Here is a 16594-nt window from a genome sequence, read left to right on the forward strand (position 1 = left end):
CCCCATAGATGACAGCGCACCAGGCTCCCCTGTCCCTGGGATTCTCCAGGCAAGAACACTGGAGTGGGTTGCCATTTCCTTCTCCAAGGCATGAAAGTGAAGTCACTCAGTCGTGTCTGACCCTCAGCGACCCCATGGACTGCAGCCTACCAGTCTCCTCCGTCCCTGGGAGTTTCCAGGCAAGAGTGCTGGAGTGGGTTGCCAGTGCCTTCTCCTGGGTGACTATAATGTGGGCTTCCCTAGTGGTTCAGTGGTAAAGAACCCGCCTGCAGTGCAGGAGATGCAAGTTCCATCCCTGCGTGGGGAAGATCCCTTGGAGAAGGAAATGGCAACCCACTCCAGTATTCTTGCCTAGGAAATTCCAAGGACAGGGAAGCCTGGCAGGCTACAGTCCATGGGATTGCAAAAGAGTTGGATACAACTTAACAACTAAACAACAACAACAAGTTATAATGTGAATCCAAGATAGAGAACCTCTCATCTAGAGGAAAGGGCAGGTTTAAATAAGTCAAGGGTAGTTACCTAGTCCATGCAAGACTTCCTATCACCTTCCTGGCCTTTAAATTTTTACCTCTTTTTTTTTTCTCACCTTTCTTTTGAAAAGATACTATCTTGCCAAGATATTCAAAAAGAAAAAAAAAAGAGGAAGGAGAAAAAAACAAGAACCTAGATAATATGTTTTTTCTTCTCTGCTCATAAAATTCAGTACTACCCATACAAAGAAAAATAGGCATTCATCTAATTGTTGCTAGAAATTAAGAGAGTCCCCAATTATACTGTAATAATAAATAAAACCACCTGTCTGTATTTGTAAGTTGTAAATGAGGACATGGAATTCTACTTTCCATTTGGGCAGCTTACCCTCTCCTTCCTCCAAGATAGATATTAATTTACTTCACATTTTCTCCCCAAGAGCAGTGTAAACTATGGACACAGAGGATACAAAGGGCTGAGACAAGGGAGTCAGAATCCAGAGATGTCGTCCAGCTGGGAATGGTTAAGAGTCAAGGGCTGTGAAATGGACCCACTATTGGAGAGTGCGCTAATGGACTTGGGATTGCTTAAAACCAAGTCGGGATATTCTGGTAGTGAACCACTCCAGACTGCCACCCTTCTCATAAATTTACAGGTATTATTAAAAATAGAGTCTGGCAGTGAGGAGACCGAGAACCAGATCCATGATTCAAAAACAAAACTCCGTGAAGGAAGGAAGGTTTCTACAGCACGACCCCTGGAATGGTTTCCCTCGGAGAGAGAGGAATTCACTTCACTGAGTGACTTCAACGACTGAGCCCCGCACCCCTTCAGACAGCTCCTCCCTAACATCCGCTCGAAGAATGGAGAGCAGGAGGCTAGGTCTCCTGCAGACAGCTGGGGGAGTTCATTTTCCATTTTGCAAACTAATTTTGTTCTTGTCAGTTGCAATGCTCTGCCAAGTAGTGGACGGGAATTTCTAAATCAAAAACCACTAACCTCAAACCACAACCAGCCCGTGTCAAACTTCAGAAACTACTCCTGGAGACTACATACCAGAACGTATGGTAATAATACTGTAACTATTCGTAGCATACTGCCAGGCTTGTCACGTTTGGGAAAATTCATAGCACATTTTTTGGCACATCATCTATTCAGGATAATGGCGATGAAGATATATATATATTTTAAAAATGTATCTTTTTAATGGCCCTATTTATTCTACTGATGCAAGATAGTAAGTTAGCTAAATCTCCATCATCAATCTGGATGCCTCAGGTGCAGATTGAGGGCTCTGCAAAGCCAGTTGCTTGTCTTTTAATCCAATTATGCTCAAAGCCTTCAAAATTGATATAGAGACTGCAGACTTTTTAGTTGTGTGTGTGTGTGTGTGTGTGTGTGTGTGTGTGTGTGTGTGTGTTGTTCCTTCTCTAGCAGAGACACCTTATTTCATTGGGAAAAAAAAAAGCAACGCTGAAAATGTTTTAAGATTTATGAAGTCAGAAGCTTCCCTGACAGCTTGTAAGGTTGTTTCACTACTTTCATTGCTTCAGCATGAACTCGTAACCCAAGGGAAGCTGAAACCTTCAGCAGAATTTAAAGCTGGAGGCCTGAACCCCCAGGCCCCAACATCTGAAAGAGTTGCTAGGAGTCTGACAGGGTATTAGGACCAGGACAGAGCCGGGAAATGATCACGAAGCCCACTGTGTGCGTGGTGAGAGAGTCAGCTCTTAGCTGGAAAACAGGCAGGTTAAAAGAAAAAGAAGCAGCCAGGTAAAGAGAAGTTTCTGGCAAAGATGGCAGTGGTGGGCAAGGGAGGAGATGAGACTGCAGTAAGGCTGACTCTCCCTCGGGAAGTTAAGTGGAGGCTGCTCCCTTGAGTCCCCACTAGCTGTCTCCTTCATGTTTGCACGCACCTGTCACAGGCCCACACTGCGACCCGGGGCACCTTCCTGTCACCCAGGATCAGCTAGGCCTTCCAGCGCTGCCTGCTCCACAGACGTTTCGAGAGCTCAGGGGATCACCTCCCCACGTCCCAGCTGAGTGGATGCCCAGTGTCCCTAGAGTTAAAAGTTTCGAGTTTCTAACTACATTCCTCTGGGCCCCCGGAAGTGCTCAGCGTCCTGTTTACTGACCTCCATCCAAATTTTTCTCAGCCTCCACTGAGCCCTGCCCACGTGCCCTCTGGTGTCTTCGGCCCCTGATGCAGTCCTCCTTACCTTCGTACTACTTTCATCATGGAAAAGCTGACTCACTGAGCCCTTCCATTTAACAACTCGGGACCTCTGTCTGGAGCTAACACCCTGGATGCCTTTGAATGCCCTTGACAATGCAGCGCAGTGTGGTGGGAAGACGACAGAGTTCCAACCTGGGTCAGGCTTGAGTCAGCCAGTTTCTAGCCCTGTGACCTTGAGCAAAATTTTTACCTTTCAGAGCCTCAGTTTGCTCATCTTCAAAATGGGACTAACAGTGCACAGTGTAGAAGGTAATCTGGGGACTAAGGGGATCCTAGATGTAGAGAGTTAGCACGGGGCCATGTAATGGTTGTCCCTTGTCACCTTCCTGCCTTTCTCTGTTAACTCTGCTCACTCCTTATCCCTTTCTTTCCTTACTGTTTTATAATCTAGTGCTGTGCTTAGTCCCTCAGTTGTGTCCAACTTTTTGCATCCCCATGGACTGTACCGCACCAGGCTCCTCTGTCCATGGGGATTCTCTAGGCAAGAATACTGGAGTGGGTTGCCATGCCCTCCTCCAGGGGATCTTCCCAACTCAGGGATCAAAACCAGGTCTCCCACATTTCAGGCAGATTCTTTATTGTCTGAGCCACCAGGGAAGCCCAAGAATACTGGAGTGGATAGCCTATCTCTTCTCTAGGGGGTCTTCCCAACCTAGGCTTCAAATCAGGGTCTCCTGCATTGCAGGAGGATTCCTTACCAGCTGAGCTACCAGGGAAGCTCATTTTATCATCAAAAGCTCGTACAAATGGCGTTGCTTTACATAGCCTGGAGCTCTATTAAGAGATGACTGGAGGGACTTCCCTGGTGGTCCAGTGGTTAAGACTTCACCTTCCAATGCAGGGGTTGTGTGTTCAATCCCTGGTGGGAGAGCTAAGATCTCACATGCCTTGGGCCAAAAACCCAAAACGTGAAACAGATACAATACTACAACCAAATTCAATAAAGATTTTAAAGATGATCCACATTTAAAAAAATCTTAAAAAGGCAATGGCAATCCACTCCAGTACTCTTGCCTGGAAACTCCCATGGATGGAAGAGCCTGGTAGGCTGCAGTCCATGGGGTCACTAAGGGTCGGACACGATGGAGTGACTTCACTTTCACTTTTCACTTTCATGCATTGGAGAAGAAAATGGCAACCCACTCCAGTGTTCTTGCCTGGAGAATCCCAGGGACGAGGGAACCTGGTGGGTTACCGTCTATGGGGTCTCACAGAGTCGGACACGACTAAAGTGACTTAGCAGCAGCAGAAGTACCCATATAATTTGGGAAATGACACCCAGTGAGGCACCACTCTATCTTGCTTCCTCTGTCCCTTCAGGCAGAACCTCAGATTACACCAGAGATAAGACACTTGTAAGACTTTCAGTAAAGACACATCATTTCATTTCATCTCATCAAATGTTTAAATCCTCCTCAGATTCTAACTTAGATTCCAAGGCTATTGTTTCATTAACCAAAAAAGAAAAGCTGTTTTCCATGCATCTCTGAGTTTGCTCGTGTGTTTAAAACTCTAGAGCCTCTAATCCTAATTCTCTGGGACTGTCCCCCAGCTTCTCTTTCACCTGTTGAGCTGGGAAGTGAATAAAGGGAGGGTGGTCCTTCACGCGCCCTGCATTTGCACCCCTCTTAAAGAGCACTGCTTACTCCTCATTGAGACCAAGGCTTCCAACTCCAGATCTTCTGGGCCTCATCCTTGACCAGTCCTCCCCTGCTCTTTCAACTTTCTCGCTGTCTCTCTTCCACGGAAACTCTTAACTAGAAGGAGAATAGTTGACTAATTGTTTGGCAGACATGCCTTGTGACTTCCCACTCAGGCCCATCTCTGCACCAACATCGCCCCGCCACACACACACCTGTCAGGACACTCTTACCAGCAGGGACCTAGTGGGATCCTGGATTCCTTGTGAAGTCGGTGCTCACTGGAAACTCATCCTCTCTCCCCAAAACTCCTTTGGTGTTTCTTGCTGAGCCACGTGGCTACACTGCATGCTAATAGCTCTTTTCTTACCTTATTGGCCTGTTTACTGTTTGGCGTGGTGTGTGACCTCTGCCTCCCAGTTAGCCCGGAAGGGTCTGGCAGATGGCAATGCTATCTTTTCCCCACCTAACCATCCCCAGCACAGCCCTGCACAGAGTGGGGACTGCACACAACACTGTTTCCATTCAGGTATCATCCCACCTTTACTCCAGGCGACCTTCACTTCGTATCTCTTTCCACAATACAGAATTTAAAAAAATGTTTGAATTCACCCTGCATCATTGGAAAGCCCCCTTCGTCTAGATTTGATTTCAGATGTGTCTTAATAAGCAGGATAAGTGTTCCCTCTCCTAGCCATTAATAAAGCAGCACAAGAAGGGCATAAATTGAGCATCCACTGTGTACAGGGTGCTGAGCCAAGACTTCCACTAAAGATTACAGAAAACATGAAAGATGTGGTACAAGAGTGCAAAGATTCAGTTACACATAAACTTACCTGTGTGTGTATATACACACACTCACAGGCACACAAACAAGGTCACCTAACACCAAAGAGAAGAGAAACAGTGCAAATATATATAATGAAAAAGCATTAGGAGCGTATGGAAGAACTGTTGTAATGAATGGTGCTTAACAGATGGGAAATGTTTTGGAACAGGTGATTAGGACCCAAATTTTGAAGAAAGAGAAGGACCACAGGGTCCATAAGAGCCAAGCCCGTGCCTGTTTTTGGTCACTGTTATTTCTTCATCACTTACTGTAGTGCCCGGCCCATTGCAGGCATGCAGTTACTATTAGCTTAATAAACAAATAGCTGAATGCTGAAAAAAGGAGTAAATCCCATGTGGAAGGACCAGGGAGCAAGCTTGCTGTGCTTGGAAAGCAGCAAATTTATTTTCCTGGGTAGAGCCAAGAAATTCCATGCAAAATTATGGAGAGGAAGTAGGGAAGGAAAATGATGAATGCTGCTGAAGTCTTGGCAGGAATAGATAGCAACAATTGTGTTTTTATTCATTTATCCCACAAATATTTACTAAGCATCTACTATGAGCCACGGTACATGCTAAGACCTGGGGATTCTATAGTGCACAAAACACACTTTCTGTCTTCAAGGATCGTGCAGTCTCTTCGGCACGCGCTAGTAAATGGTGGCACATAATTTTGACCCTGGTTCTTATTATTCCAACAGTAGTTAGCAAAGGAGAGAAATCAGTCCAATCTTCACTGTAAATGGCTCCGGCAGAGAGCAGAAGCCTCTGAAGTGGAGTTCAAGTGAGCTCCACTGTGGAGTATGTCAAGGGCAGCAAGGATTAAAAACGTAAGGAAGGGGGCTTCCCTGGTGGCTCAATGGTAAAGAATCTGCCTGCCAATGCAGGAGACACAAGTTCAGTCCCTGATCTGGGAAGACCCCACGTGCCATGGAGCACTGAGGTCCGAGCACCCTAGAGCCCGCTGCTCTGCAACAGGAGAACCCGTCACAGTGAGAAGCCTGCGCGTCACAGCCAGAGAGTAGGCCCCAATCTCCGCAGCGAGGGAAAAGCCTGAGCAGCCAGGAAGACCTGGCACAGCCAAAAATAAGACACATAAACGCACACAATTAGAAAACGTAAGGAAGAACCTTCCCCCTGGAAAGCTGCCTGGGATTATGGAGTGGCTGATCAAATGGCTGTGGAACCAGACTGAGTTTATTTAGGGGTTCCTGCCTGAGCCCAGGTCCATCAGTTTCCTTTAGCTGCGGGACAGAATTATGGGCTAAGAGAATAAAACTCTTGTGTTAGGGGGAAAAATTTTCTTTTAGATTTTTTTTTTTTTTGATTGTCCAGATTAACTTGCTGTTTGACATATGTCTCTAGAGTGATGACTGGAATCAATTTTACTAATAACCAAAAACAGAAAAGTTTTATTTAGGGACAAAGTAAGAGGGTGAAATGACAGAGCAAATTAATTTCAGAGCAAATGTGGACATGAAGGAGCCCTTGGAGCAATACTTCCAACAACATTGTTTAATGAGGGGACACTGGTTGGTTTCTTCCTGAAATATTATGAATTTTAAGATCACTGCCTGTTACTGGAATATCTTGGCCTCATTTCCCATTTATCTCATTTTTTTTCTTCTCCTTTTTTTTTTTTCTTTCTTTCCTCCAGGACGACGGCCTCCCAGAAAATGAACATCAGCTGTCAGTAGCGGGAAAGATAAAGAAGCATTTCAACACAGGCCCCAAACCGAATAGCACAGCAGCTGGAGTTTCTGTCATAGCAGTAAGCATCTGAAATATCCACCTATAACTTTTTCAAAGCAATCCACCTAAGAGACAGGCATTGCTCAGGAGATTCCACCCAGAGACAGCAGAATGGGTCATTTCTTTAGACAGCTCGACCATGGAAAGCACCGGGGGAGGTCTGGGGCTTATATATATATGATGTGTTTTTGCTGATCATTTCCGAGGGAGTTGCATCATTATCCAACACCTCCAGGGTGCCTTGCAGTATATATTAATTTCATGATTTATTTTTTAAAGCAGAAAACCTCCCCCACACTGGACTCCGTGCCAATGCAAACTTCTGGGCTCTGAGAAAAAAAGAGTTCCTAGTGTCCTTTTTCCAGGACTTGGGAGGGAAGGGGAGCTGAGACATGGCAGAGAGAGGTTGGAACACTATAGATCTTTGTACAAGACTTAAACGAAGGCCAAAAACATGGCAGGATGCTTACCCACTGAGATTTTCAGTGAAACTGAATTGCTGTGAACACCCAAAGAAATCAAGATTTCTTGCTCCTTAGAAATGTCTGTTTTCAAAGTGGAGAATCTTTGACTATTTACCATTTTGTTGATGCGGCTGTACAAGGCTTTTTTTTTTTTTTTTCTTTCCCTCTGTTCCATACATGCAGACATATACTACACGCAATTTGATAGCAGCTCTAGGCAAAGATTAAATTGGGCAGAGAAATAATGAAACCTCATACTTCCTGGTGTCATATTCCAGAGTAAATATATTCAAGTCCCAGATTACTTGAGTTTTTAATAATTTCCTTTTTTTTCCCCCCAAGTGTGTACATTTTGCCAGTGTATTCATTGTAAAATCACTTGAGCTGTTTTTCTTTTCCAAACAAACAACTTCGGCACTGTGTCAAATTTTTAAAAGTTTTTGTGCTACGAAGTACACATCATTCTTGTCAGCAATACTGAATATTTAATTACTTCTACCGGTGTTTTTCTTTCTCTCTCTTTTCTGTTTTTGGTTGTTTCAGAACTCCAGAAAAGAGACAAAGATAAATGAATGACCTATTAGATACAAGCAGTCTCAGATCTGGGTTACTGAATATTTGAGAGGAGCTTCCAGAATTTGCAGGTGGCACGAGGGCATGCATACACTTCCTTGGACTGTTCGCATATCATGATTTTTGACTGAACCCTTTCAGCAGGGAGTTACATGACTGTGAGTCAGTGGCTCACGAGCATACTGACAGCGCTAACTAGAATGCATACTCTTTCCTGGTGCTCCTCTGTGCTGCTGGGGGGTTAATATACAAGCTCTTGTCCTGGCCCTATCTCTCTGGTTCTTTCTAAGGAAATTCAGTGTAGAAGCATAGTGTCCTTCCTGTCTTCATCAGTGTTCTTTGTTATCAGCTAACATTCAGTCAGTAATTTTTGAAAGTAACAATCTCATGGTGCTTCTCAGGGAAACCAGACGTTCTATCCTCTGCTTTCATCATTCATTCAAGACATAAGTCTATTCCAAAATGTTTGCTTCCACAGTTTCCTTTTGGAATGGACTGCCAGCACGCTTGTCCATGAAAAGAACTGCTTTTCTGCTCCTGCTGAGGGCTTACAATTGCTAGAGAGGGTGCTTTTCCCACCTGTCATTCTGGGGTTTGTTTTTGTTTTTCCTGGCCTTTTATTTTAATTAGTCTTTGGTTAAGTTTGCCTTGGTTGCTCAAGAATGCTTTGTTCACAGTATTCTGGGAATCTTACGGAAATCTTATAATGACTGAGAGCAGGAACTTCAGGGAAATTCTCCAGTGGACAGACAACACAGATAGGAGGGGAAATCCTACTTTCATCAAATATGGATAAATTTTGAAACCTATTCCATATGAGTTTATTAAAACTTCATCTAAGTAGATCTCCCCCAAAACCTTCAGTTAGTATTTGAAGATTAAAAGTCCACTGATACCTTTCTAAATATCATGACGGGACCATTTTGAATGCAATTTAGTATCAGTTTCTCAGTTCATCACTAATATGTTTCCATGGAGATTGTACCAGCTGGTAATAAACTTATAAACTGTAGAATGGGCTGTGTGATGCTGAGTTGTGCATTAGTTGCAAGCTGATTTAATCTCTTTATCCTACAAAGTTGTGCAAAAAATTATCCACATAACTCAGTTCAAAATAATTCACTTTTTAGAGAAATAACTGAAAAAGTGCCTTGTCAAATTCTAAAGCACAATTCATATGTTGACCACTATGATTAATATTTCAAATGAAAGAGAATATGGCTGTAAATTTCAGAGAGTATTTCAGGAGGCGCTCACGGGCCATAATAGATGCATGTATGCATCTTCTCCAGAATGCTTGTCCCTCATATAAATGTCCACACCCTCCATAGAAACCTGAGGTAGGTCCCCAGGTACAGGATGGGAGTTAGAAACCAGCCAGTTTGACTGCCTTTGTGCTTAGCTTTCAAAATGGCACTGGATAAGTTAATGTATACTCCATATCCATGTTCCCATTCTTACAGTGCAAAAAATTAGAGTCGGGACCATCGCCCGGTGAAGGAGCCCTGGCATTAAAAATATCCCAACTCAAACTAAAGTTTAATTGCAAAGGAATGACATTCTGCGGTGAGGCAGAATATAAGTGAGAGATAGAAGGAATAGCTTTCATAAATGATGTGTTCTGTAAAGATCATTTGACAATTTAATAATGAACATAATTATTGATTCATCCACATGATAGAAATTTCTATAATAATTACACTGTAATGACTTCTATTTGATAGGTATAGGGGAAAAAGAAACTGATTTCAGCATAGATTTCATTCAGACGGAATTTTTTTCTCATGGGCTTGTATGCTTTTCCTAGAGGCTATCAAATGATGTATTTTCTTTTAAACTGCCATGATTATAAGACTATTTTTTTAGAAATTATATGCACCCTTTAAAATTCAAAAATATATATACTGTCTAGAATGGTGTATCAATTGGCTTATTGTTTTTTTTCTTCAGAAAATCAGCAATTAAATTATTGGTCTTTAACTGGTAATTCTCTTCCCTTAGTTAAAAACCTCAGTGTTAGAAACCTCACTATCTGCTCATACAGGGATTCATGACACTTTTTCTTTCTCAGAGTGACAAAGGAAAAAAGAACATATTGTCATAACAAACAGACTCTAGTCACAGGTATCGTTTATGACATGAGGGTAGTTTAACACGCATTCATGGTTCTAAACCTTAATGTTTCCTGTTCGTGTTGTCATTTTCTTCTTCTCTGCCTCCCACCCCCTACATGATTAAGACCAAAGAGAGGACAAATGATAACTTTATATTAAGGTCCTCGAGTTAGCTGGGAGAGTAATTACCCACTGGAGGCTCCCGGGGATCACAGGGCCCTTTGCAGAGGAGGAGAGGTGTCTGGCATTTAGGTCAGATGGCGTGACTGGGTGGAGCCCACTGCTGTCCTTATAACTGGGACACCCCGTCTCCATTGTTCCCTGCTGCCTCACTACCTTTCCCAGTAGTTGGGGGATTGAAACAAAATCAAACCAAAGAAACCCAGAACAGACCAGAGAAAGGGAAACAAAAGGTTATTAAAATGCAATTTATAGACGTAAAATGGAATTAGAGATGACATTTTAACGGTGGACTTCTTGAGAGCTGAGGGAGGGGAGGGAGGCGTTATTAGATTTGCTCAGCTTGATGAAGAACCGATGACTCAGATGTCAGTTCCAATTTATTTTTCCTCATTTAATGCTGTTTATTATTTTAACCGGTAATTTTCCTAATGCTTTCAAGTTCTTATTTTGCATTTTGCTCATGCAAATAGAGAATTTCAGTCTAATTGAACAAATCCATACTAATCAGTGTACTAATAATTGTGATAGTGGGCAGCTTCCTTCTGAAGGCGGGGACCCCTGCTCTAGAGCCATTTCCGAATGCGGTGTCATGGGCCGCCTTGCCTGTAGGTGGCAATAGAGAGCCAGTTACTGAGTAGCTATCCCTGAGCTGAAACAGAAATGCAGGCCTTCATCTTCCTTCCAGTACACAGCAAGTGTACTTCGATTTTTTTTTCCCCTAAATAAAACGAACTGTACATTTTTTTTTAAAAGATTAAAATCTCACAGTGCTGTTCTGTGAATACTGGAATAGCCTAGTTCGTCATCAGAATACCAAATCTTCTGAGCAGTTTCTAGTTTAAATGACGGGTGCCCTGGCATGTTTCTGAAATGCCTTTGTGAATTTTGTAGTAGAAACTGTCCTCAGCATCATGGCAGTACCACACTTTAAAGCACTCATGAGACTCTCCAGAAAGAAAAGTGGTCAGTGTGCTTCTTCTCATGGGCGGAACGGGGAGTCGGACATAAGGCGTGATTACTGTTTCTCAAATTTGGGGGATTGAATCTTTTCTTCCTAGGAAGCCAAAAGCTAACATCTTATTCCAGGAGGGACAACCTTGAGATCTTACCCTGTCTTCTATTTATTGTACCTTTTGTCATAAGCACTTACCTGTACATGTGCATTTTTAATATACAGTGAAAACTTTCATTTTATTTTCTATAGTTTCTTAGAGAAAATTTACTGTTTTATACTGTATCTAGTTTAGAAATGTAATTTAAGAGTAGCTTTGCTTTTGAAGATTAACTCTGAGAGAAATCCAAAGTGCTGTGATTCAAAACCTTTCATCTTTTATTTTTTTTATGAAGGCCTCAAATTTAAGCTTGATGGGGTAAGATTTTTTGGTGGGCGGGGGGTGGGGGTACCAATCTGCTTTCTCTTAGGTGGCTAAAGCTGATTGCAACACTTTATGGTAAGGCATTTAACACTGCTCTAGAATATGAAGAGGTGTTTATATCTTTTGAAATTGAGAGGATATTATTAAATGTGCATTCAAAAACTTGTTTGACAAATTAGATCTTTTCTAACAAATTGGCCTCCGAGATACTCACGAGGGATTAGTGTCTTTTCTTGCCTTTTTATTTTCAATGTATAGATTTAGGGTATTAGCTAGTCGCCCTGCACAAGAAGTGTCGTTATTTCTATATACATATATAGTCAGTGAAGAACAGCTTGGTCTGGAGTCTTAATCCTTTAGCACAATGTCGATCCACTGAGTTGCCCCCATTTCTCTCTGCTCAGCTGGACCACGGGTTTACCATCAAGAGATCAGGGTCTTTGGACTACTACCAACAACCAGGAATGTATTGGATAAGGTATGAGATGGTGCAGCTCAAGTCAGTGTTTCCATGGCAACGTGCTGGCAGTCTCCATTAACCAGTTCCTTCAGTGGATAAACATGCTTTTGATTTGTTATCCAGTCCATATGCTGCTTTATCAGTTTCATTTTAATCTTGATTGAGATGCCACACCCCCTCATTCCTTTTTTTCACCCATTATTCACACTGACATTTGCCAGCTTTCTTTCCATTGCACATGCTCAGTATCAGTTCTCCTTACAGTTAAAAGGACAGTATATTTAGTGTTAATGTCAAAGCATTTTCCTGATGTTGCTAATTAAATCGATGATTTCTAGTGTTCTTCTGTCCCTTAACAAATGAAAGAAAAATAGTACCTTAGTGTATATTCTATAGAAGTATATACTGTCATTTTAAAATCATCAAGCCCGACCTTGACCTTAGTAGATGGATGAAACAATGCATTTACACCTTAGTCATAGAAGCTCCTCTAAACACAGTGAGCTATAGAATGCATTGTGTGTGTTGGTAAGCTTGTGTTTCCAGATTCTCCACCTTTTTGTTTCATTTTGTTTCTGTTTTATTGTTACCTCTCTCCCCTTGGAAATCCCTCTATGTCCTAGCTATTGCATGAAGTTATTTTTCGATATTTTGTAACTGTCAGATTACTTAGCTGGCTTATCTGCTCAAGCAAAAGGGACTATGGGAGGTATTGATTTTTTTTTAACTGGGTTAAGAATTCTATCCAGTCGTTTTCTATTCTGGTCAACTGCCGCGGCATTTCCTTCAGAGGGCATTGTTTGTGTCTCTTTAAGTTATCCACAGGCAGGATGAGTTTTGATGATTTGAGAAATGAACTCTGAGAAGTCCTAGGCAACTTTTCTCCTCCATCTTAATGTTTCTGAAATGATCTCCAGGTAAAGCTCCACATTTTAGCATTTGCTAAGAAAAATTCTACTGGGTTTGGCATTTCCCCTCAAATGATGGTGCCTTATACTGTTTCCAGAAATAGACTAACTCATTAAAAAAATAAGAATAATATGTATAATAATATATAATTTTAACCCCCAGTTATTACTTTTTTCTCTACAATTAGACAATAGGATCAAAGCCCTTAGAGAAGCAGACAAAGCTAATCTTTGACAAACTATCCAACTATCTAAGATTGTGGCCATTTCTAAGCCTGCTAAAAACAAGAAAATACTCAAATTTCAAGACGTGTCTTAAAGTCAGTTTTACACAGCAGGCATTTGTATCTTCTGGACGGATGTACATGCAGGAGTTGCACTCCTTTTTATTTACCTAAGTAAATAGCTTTATAGATACAGAAAGAACTTTGTTTTATGTTTAACCTTTTTTTTTTGATGGGCGGATGACTCAGTCATGATTTGTGCAGACTCTTTTTACATGGAAGATGATGCATCCAGTTTTTTACTTTTTCCTGAAATGTAATATACATTCTGAAAAGTGCACTCGAGTGCATATCTCAGTGCATTTTCACAAACAGCAGCCCCGAGATGAGGCACAGAGCATCTCTAGCGCCCCCAGAGGACCCCTGCCCCCAGGGCTCTTCCAGGAGGGCCACGCAGCCCCGAGGGCAAGCTCTGACCTGGAGTCTGTCCGCATTAATTAGTCTTGCCTGGTTTTGTTCTTTATATAAATCGAATCATGCGACACCCTTTTTTTAATTGTGTGTCTCCCAACCTCAGGGATATTAACCAAACATATATGAGTATAAAGATATACAGTTAAAGATAGGTATCAAATGTGTCTAATTACAGTTGTGCCTATTTATATAACACAAATGACAATATATGTACATTAATTTTTTTAAAAATCTCCAGATAATTACTAAATTTGTGGGCTTGAGGGTGGGTGCAAAACCCCAAATAAACACAATAATTAATAGATGTAGCCAAGGCTAGAAAAGGCCATTTAACTGAAATCCTAGCAGTGGTTCCCATCAGCAGACAAAATGACACATCCCTGAATAATGGGCAGGAGCAGATGGGAGATAATCTCTTTTTCCTTCCACACATAAACTGCTCTGTTTTCCAGCTGGGGGCAGTAACAACAATGTTTATAGTTAATGCTGTACTAAACAGCACACCCAGTATGTAAAGCTAAATTGGAGAAATGATGCTAAAAACTCATCTGCGTATATGCTTAATTAGGAAGTTTTATAATGCCATTTAGCTCCAGAACGAACACACTCCCCTCACTGATTGCAAATGCTTGCCTTTTATCTCCACGGAAGTGGGAGCATTTGTCTAACCACGGTGGCAGCCAACTCGCAACATAAACAATCATTTCGGGCGGAATGTCCCTGCTCCCAATTGTTGTGTTTACAAGTGCTCCTGGCTGTTTTCACTGCTCTGAGCAGAACACTCAGAGATGGGCTTGCATTTGGTAAAGCAGCTCACATCAGGGCAGAGGCTGAGCAAGCATCTCTTCAAGGTGCCCAGCATTGGCAGTGTCCCTCTTAGGAGGCTTATTGCTGATGGTGGAGAAATGGGGGAGGGGGGCTTGTTCCTCCTCCTCTCATTCGGTCGCCTGCCTTGAACACAGAGATGCTTCCAGGCTGTGGCCAAGGGAGCCGCATCCTACAAGGCTTCTTTCTCCAGGAGACCTTACTCCTGTCCTCCAGAGCCTTGGGTGACCCTCTCCCAGGAATGGGCTGCCTGGGCCATTCCACCTTCTCATGGAGGGGACTCCAAAGGCCCTGGAAAACACTGACATTCTGTTCCATTTTTTCCTGCCTGAAAATGCAACCTTATCCAAAGGGGAAGCAGTCATCCCCATCCCTGCTTTTCAAGGGAAGCTGTCCCCTGGCAGGTGCTGTGCCCAGCAGCACATGAAGAAGAATTCCTGTGTCTTCTGCACACAGAACGGGGCAAGAGCCAGAAACCAACTGAATGAAACAAGTAGCAAAGCAAGACACACGCCAAGAATGCCACATAAGATAAAACGCGGAGTAGAGCTAGGACGATAGGGGGCTGGAGTTCCAGCCCTGAGCTGACTCATGTGCACCCTGGATTCGAGCACCGTCCTACAACAGTGAGTAATGAGGCAGAGCTGCGGCAGCCACGCAGCCCTTGTAGCCTATTCAATGCTGCCGTGCTCTGCTGCTAAAAGGAATGGGTCAGTTAAAGGCATTTTGCTCGGTGTAGGTTTGAAAGATCAGTTCCCACGAAAGCCAGAGAGAACTCCTCACAGGGTGAAGTAAGTCAGTGAGTGAAGTTGCTCAGTCGTGTCCAACTCTTTGCGACCCCGTGGACTGTAGCCCACCAGGCTTCTCCGTCCATGGGATTCTCCAGGCAAGAATACTGGAGTGGGTTACCATTTCCTTCTTCAGGGGATCTTCCCAACCCAGGGATCGAACCCGGGTCTCCCGCATTGGAGGCAGACCCCTCCAAAGACACATGGGAGGTTGCAATAGGTTGCGAAAGTTGGCTTGGCCTTGCTCTGCCCTTGAGAAAAGTACCACAGCCCCCAAAGAGTGTCAGAAGTGCGGTAGGAAGGAAGGGCAGGGGTCTTAGTTCTAGCAAAGGATTAACCACTCTCCCCGACCCTGGCCCGGGCCTCCCTCAGCAACAGAAAGTTTAACACACAGAAAAGGCACAGACTTAAACTTCGAAACCACCCAGACTGTGATTACAGAGAAAAGTATAGAGAAAGTATGAGGTCTGGTTTTACACCTGTCCCATGATACTGAAAAGTGAGTTATTAGGTTCAAAAGCAGAGCAACAGTACTTTGTCTTCTATTGATAGTTCCACAAATGGTCATGAAGAGAAACACAGAACTAGTGAGACATCTGTATCATTTTACCAAGTCAAACACGTTGCTCACTATCTGAGATTTTATTTTGTTTCATTTTATTTTCAGAGCCCCTTTGAGAGAGGATCCCTATATATGTGCGTGTATATATATATATATATATATATATATATATACACATATATATATACATATAATCTTTTTAAAGCTTAATATATTTTATATTAGAAAAGAGAAATTTGCATGGCATTCCAAGACTTACTGATTGTGTATAAACTGAAGTGAAATTTTATATGTTTTCCTGAAAGTCTTGGTAATTTGGTATTAATGGGAAATTTTGTGGTATTGTACTTATTTTAACCTTGCCTCAGCACCTCCTTCCCTCTTTATGATTTAAAAAGCCACAGACATTCTTTTATATGTAGTTGTTCCTGAATATTTTGATTCCACATGCTCGCCAGTGATTTCACTGATAGAATGTAGGTTTTATGGGGTATAAACATGTAGGAAAGAATGATCATAAAGAACTTAATTGAAAGTATTGACACACTGTCATTTTGTTAAGAAAGAGTGCAAAATATCCATATGCTGAAGTCAGACAATTCTCAAATACATGTCAGACACGCGACACTCCTAGAAACTAAGGAGCCTTGAAAATCGAGATGATCGCAGCTCGATTAAAGATGGGCAGCTCTGTGCATGGAGAGCCTGTGGCC

At 42.6% G+C, this 16594-nt stretch overlaps 1 protein-coding gene across 5 annotated transcripts in view; it reads left to right on the top strand.

The window, feature by feature from the left end:
- The window catches only part of DCLK1 (doublecortin like kinase 1), a 350076-nt gene that overhangs the window by 319230 nt on the left and 14252 nt on the right, over positions 1-16594 (top strand). For 3 of the 5 annotated variants that reach the window (XM_042255148.2, XM_012184573.4, XM_012184575.5), the window contains one exon: positions 6836-6949. In XM_042255148.2, the coding sequence (XP_042111082.1) occupies positions 6836-6949 (114 nt within the window). Of the gene's footprint in view, positions 1-6835; positions 6950-12044; positions 12119-16594 lie in introns of all 5 variants that reach the window. The other 2 variants (XM_012184574.4, XM_060394446.1) reach the window with 1 other exon arrangement.

The sequence above is a fragment of the Ovis aries genome, chromosome 10, assembly GCF_016772045.2.
Source record: "Ovis aries strain OAR_USU_Benz2616 breed Rambouillet chromosome 10, ARS-UI_Ramb_v3.0, whole genome shotgun sequence".
Classification (NCBI taxonomy): Eukaryota; Metazoa; Chordata; class Mammalia; order Artiodactyla; family Bovidae; genus Ovis; species Ovis aries.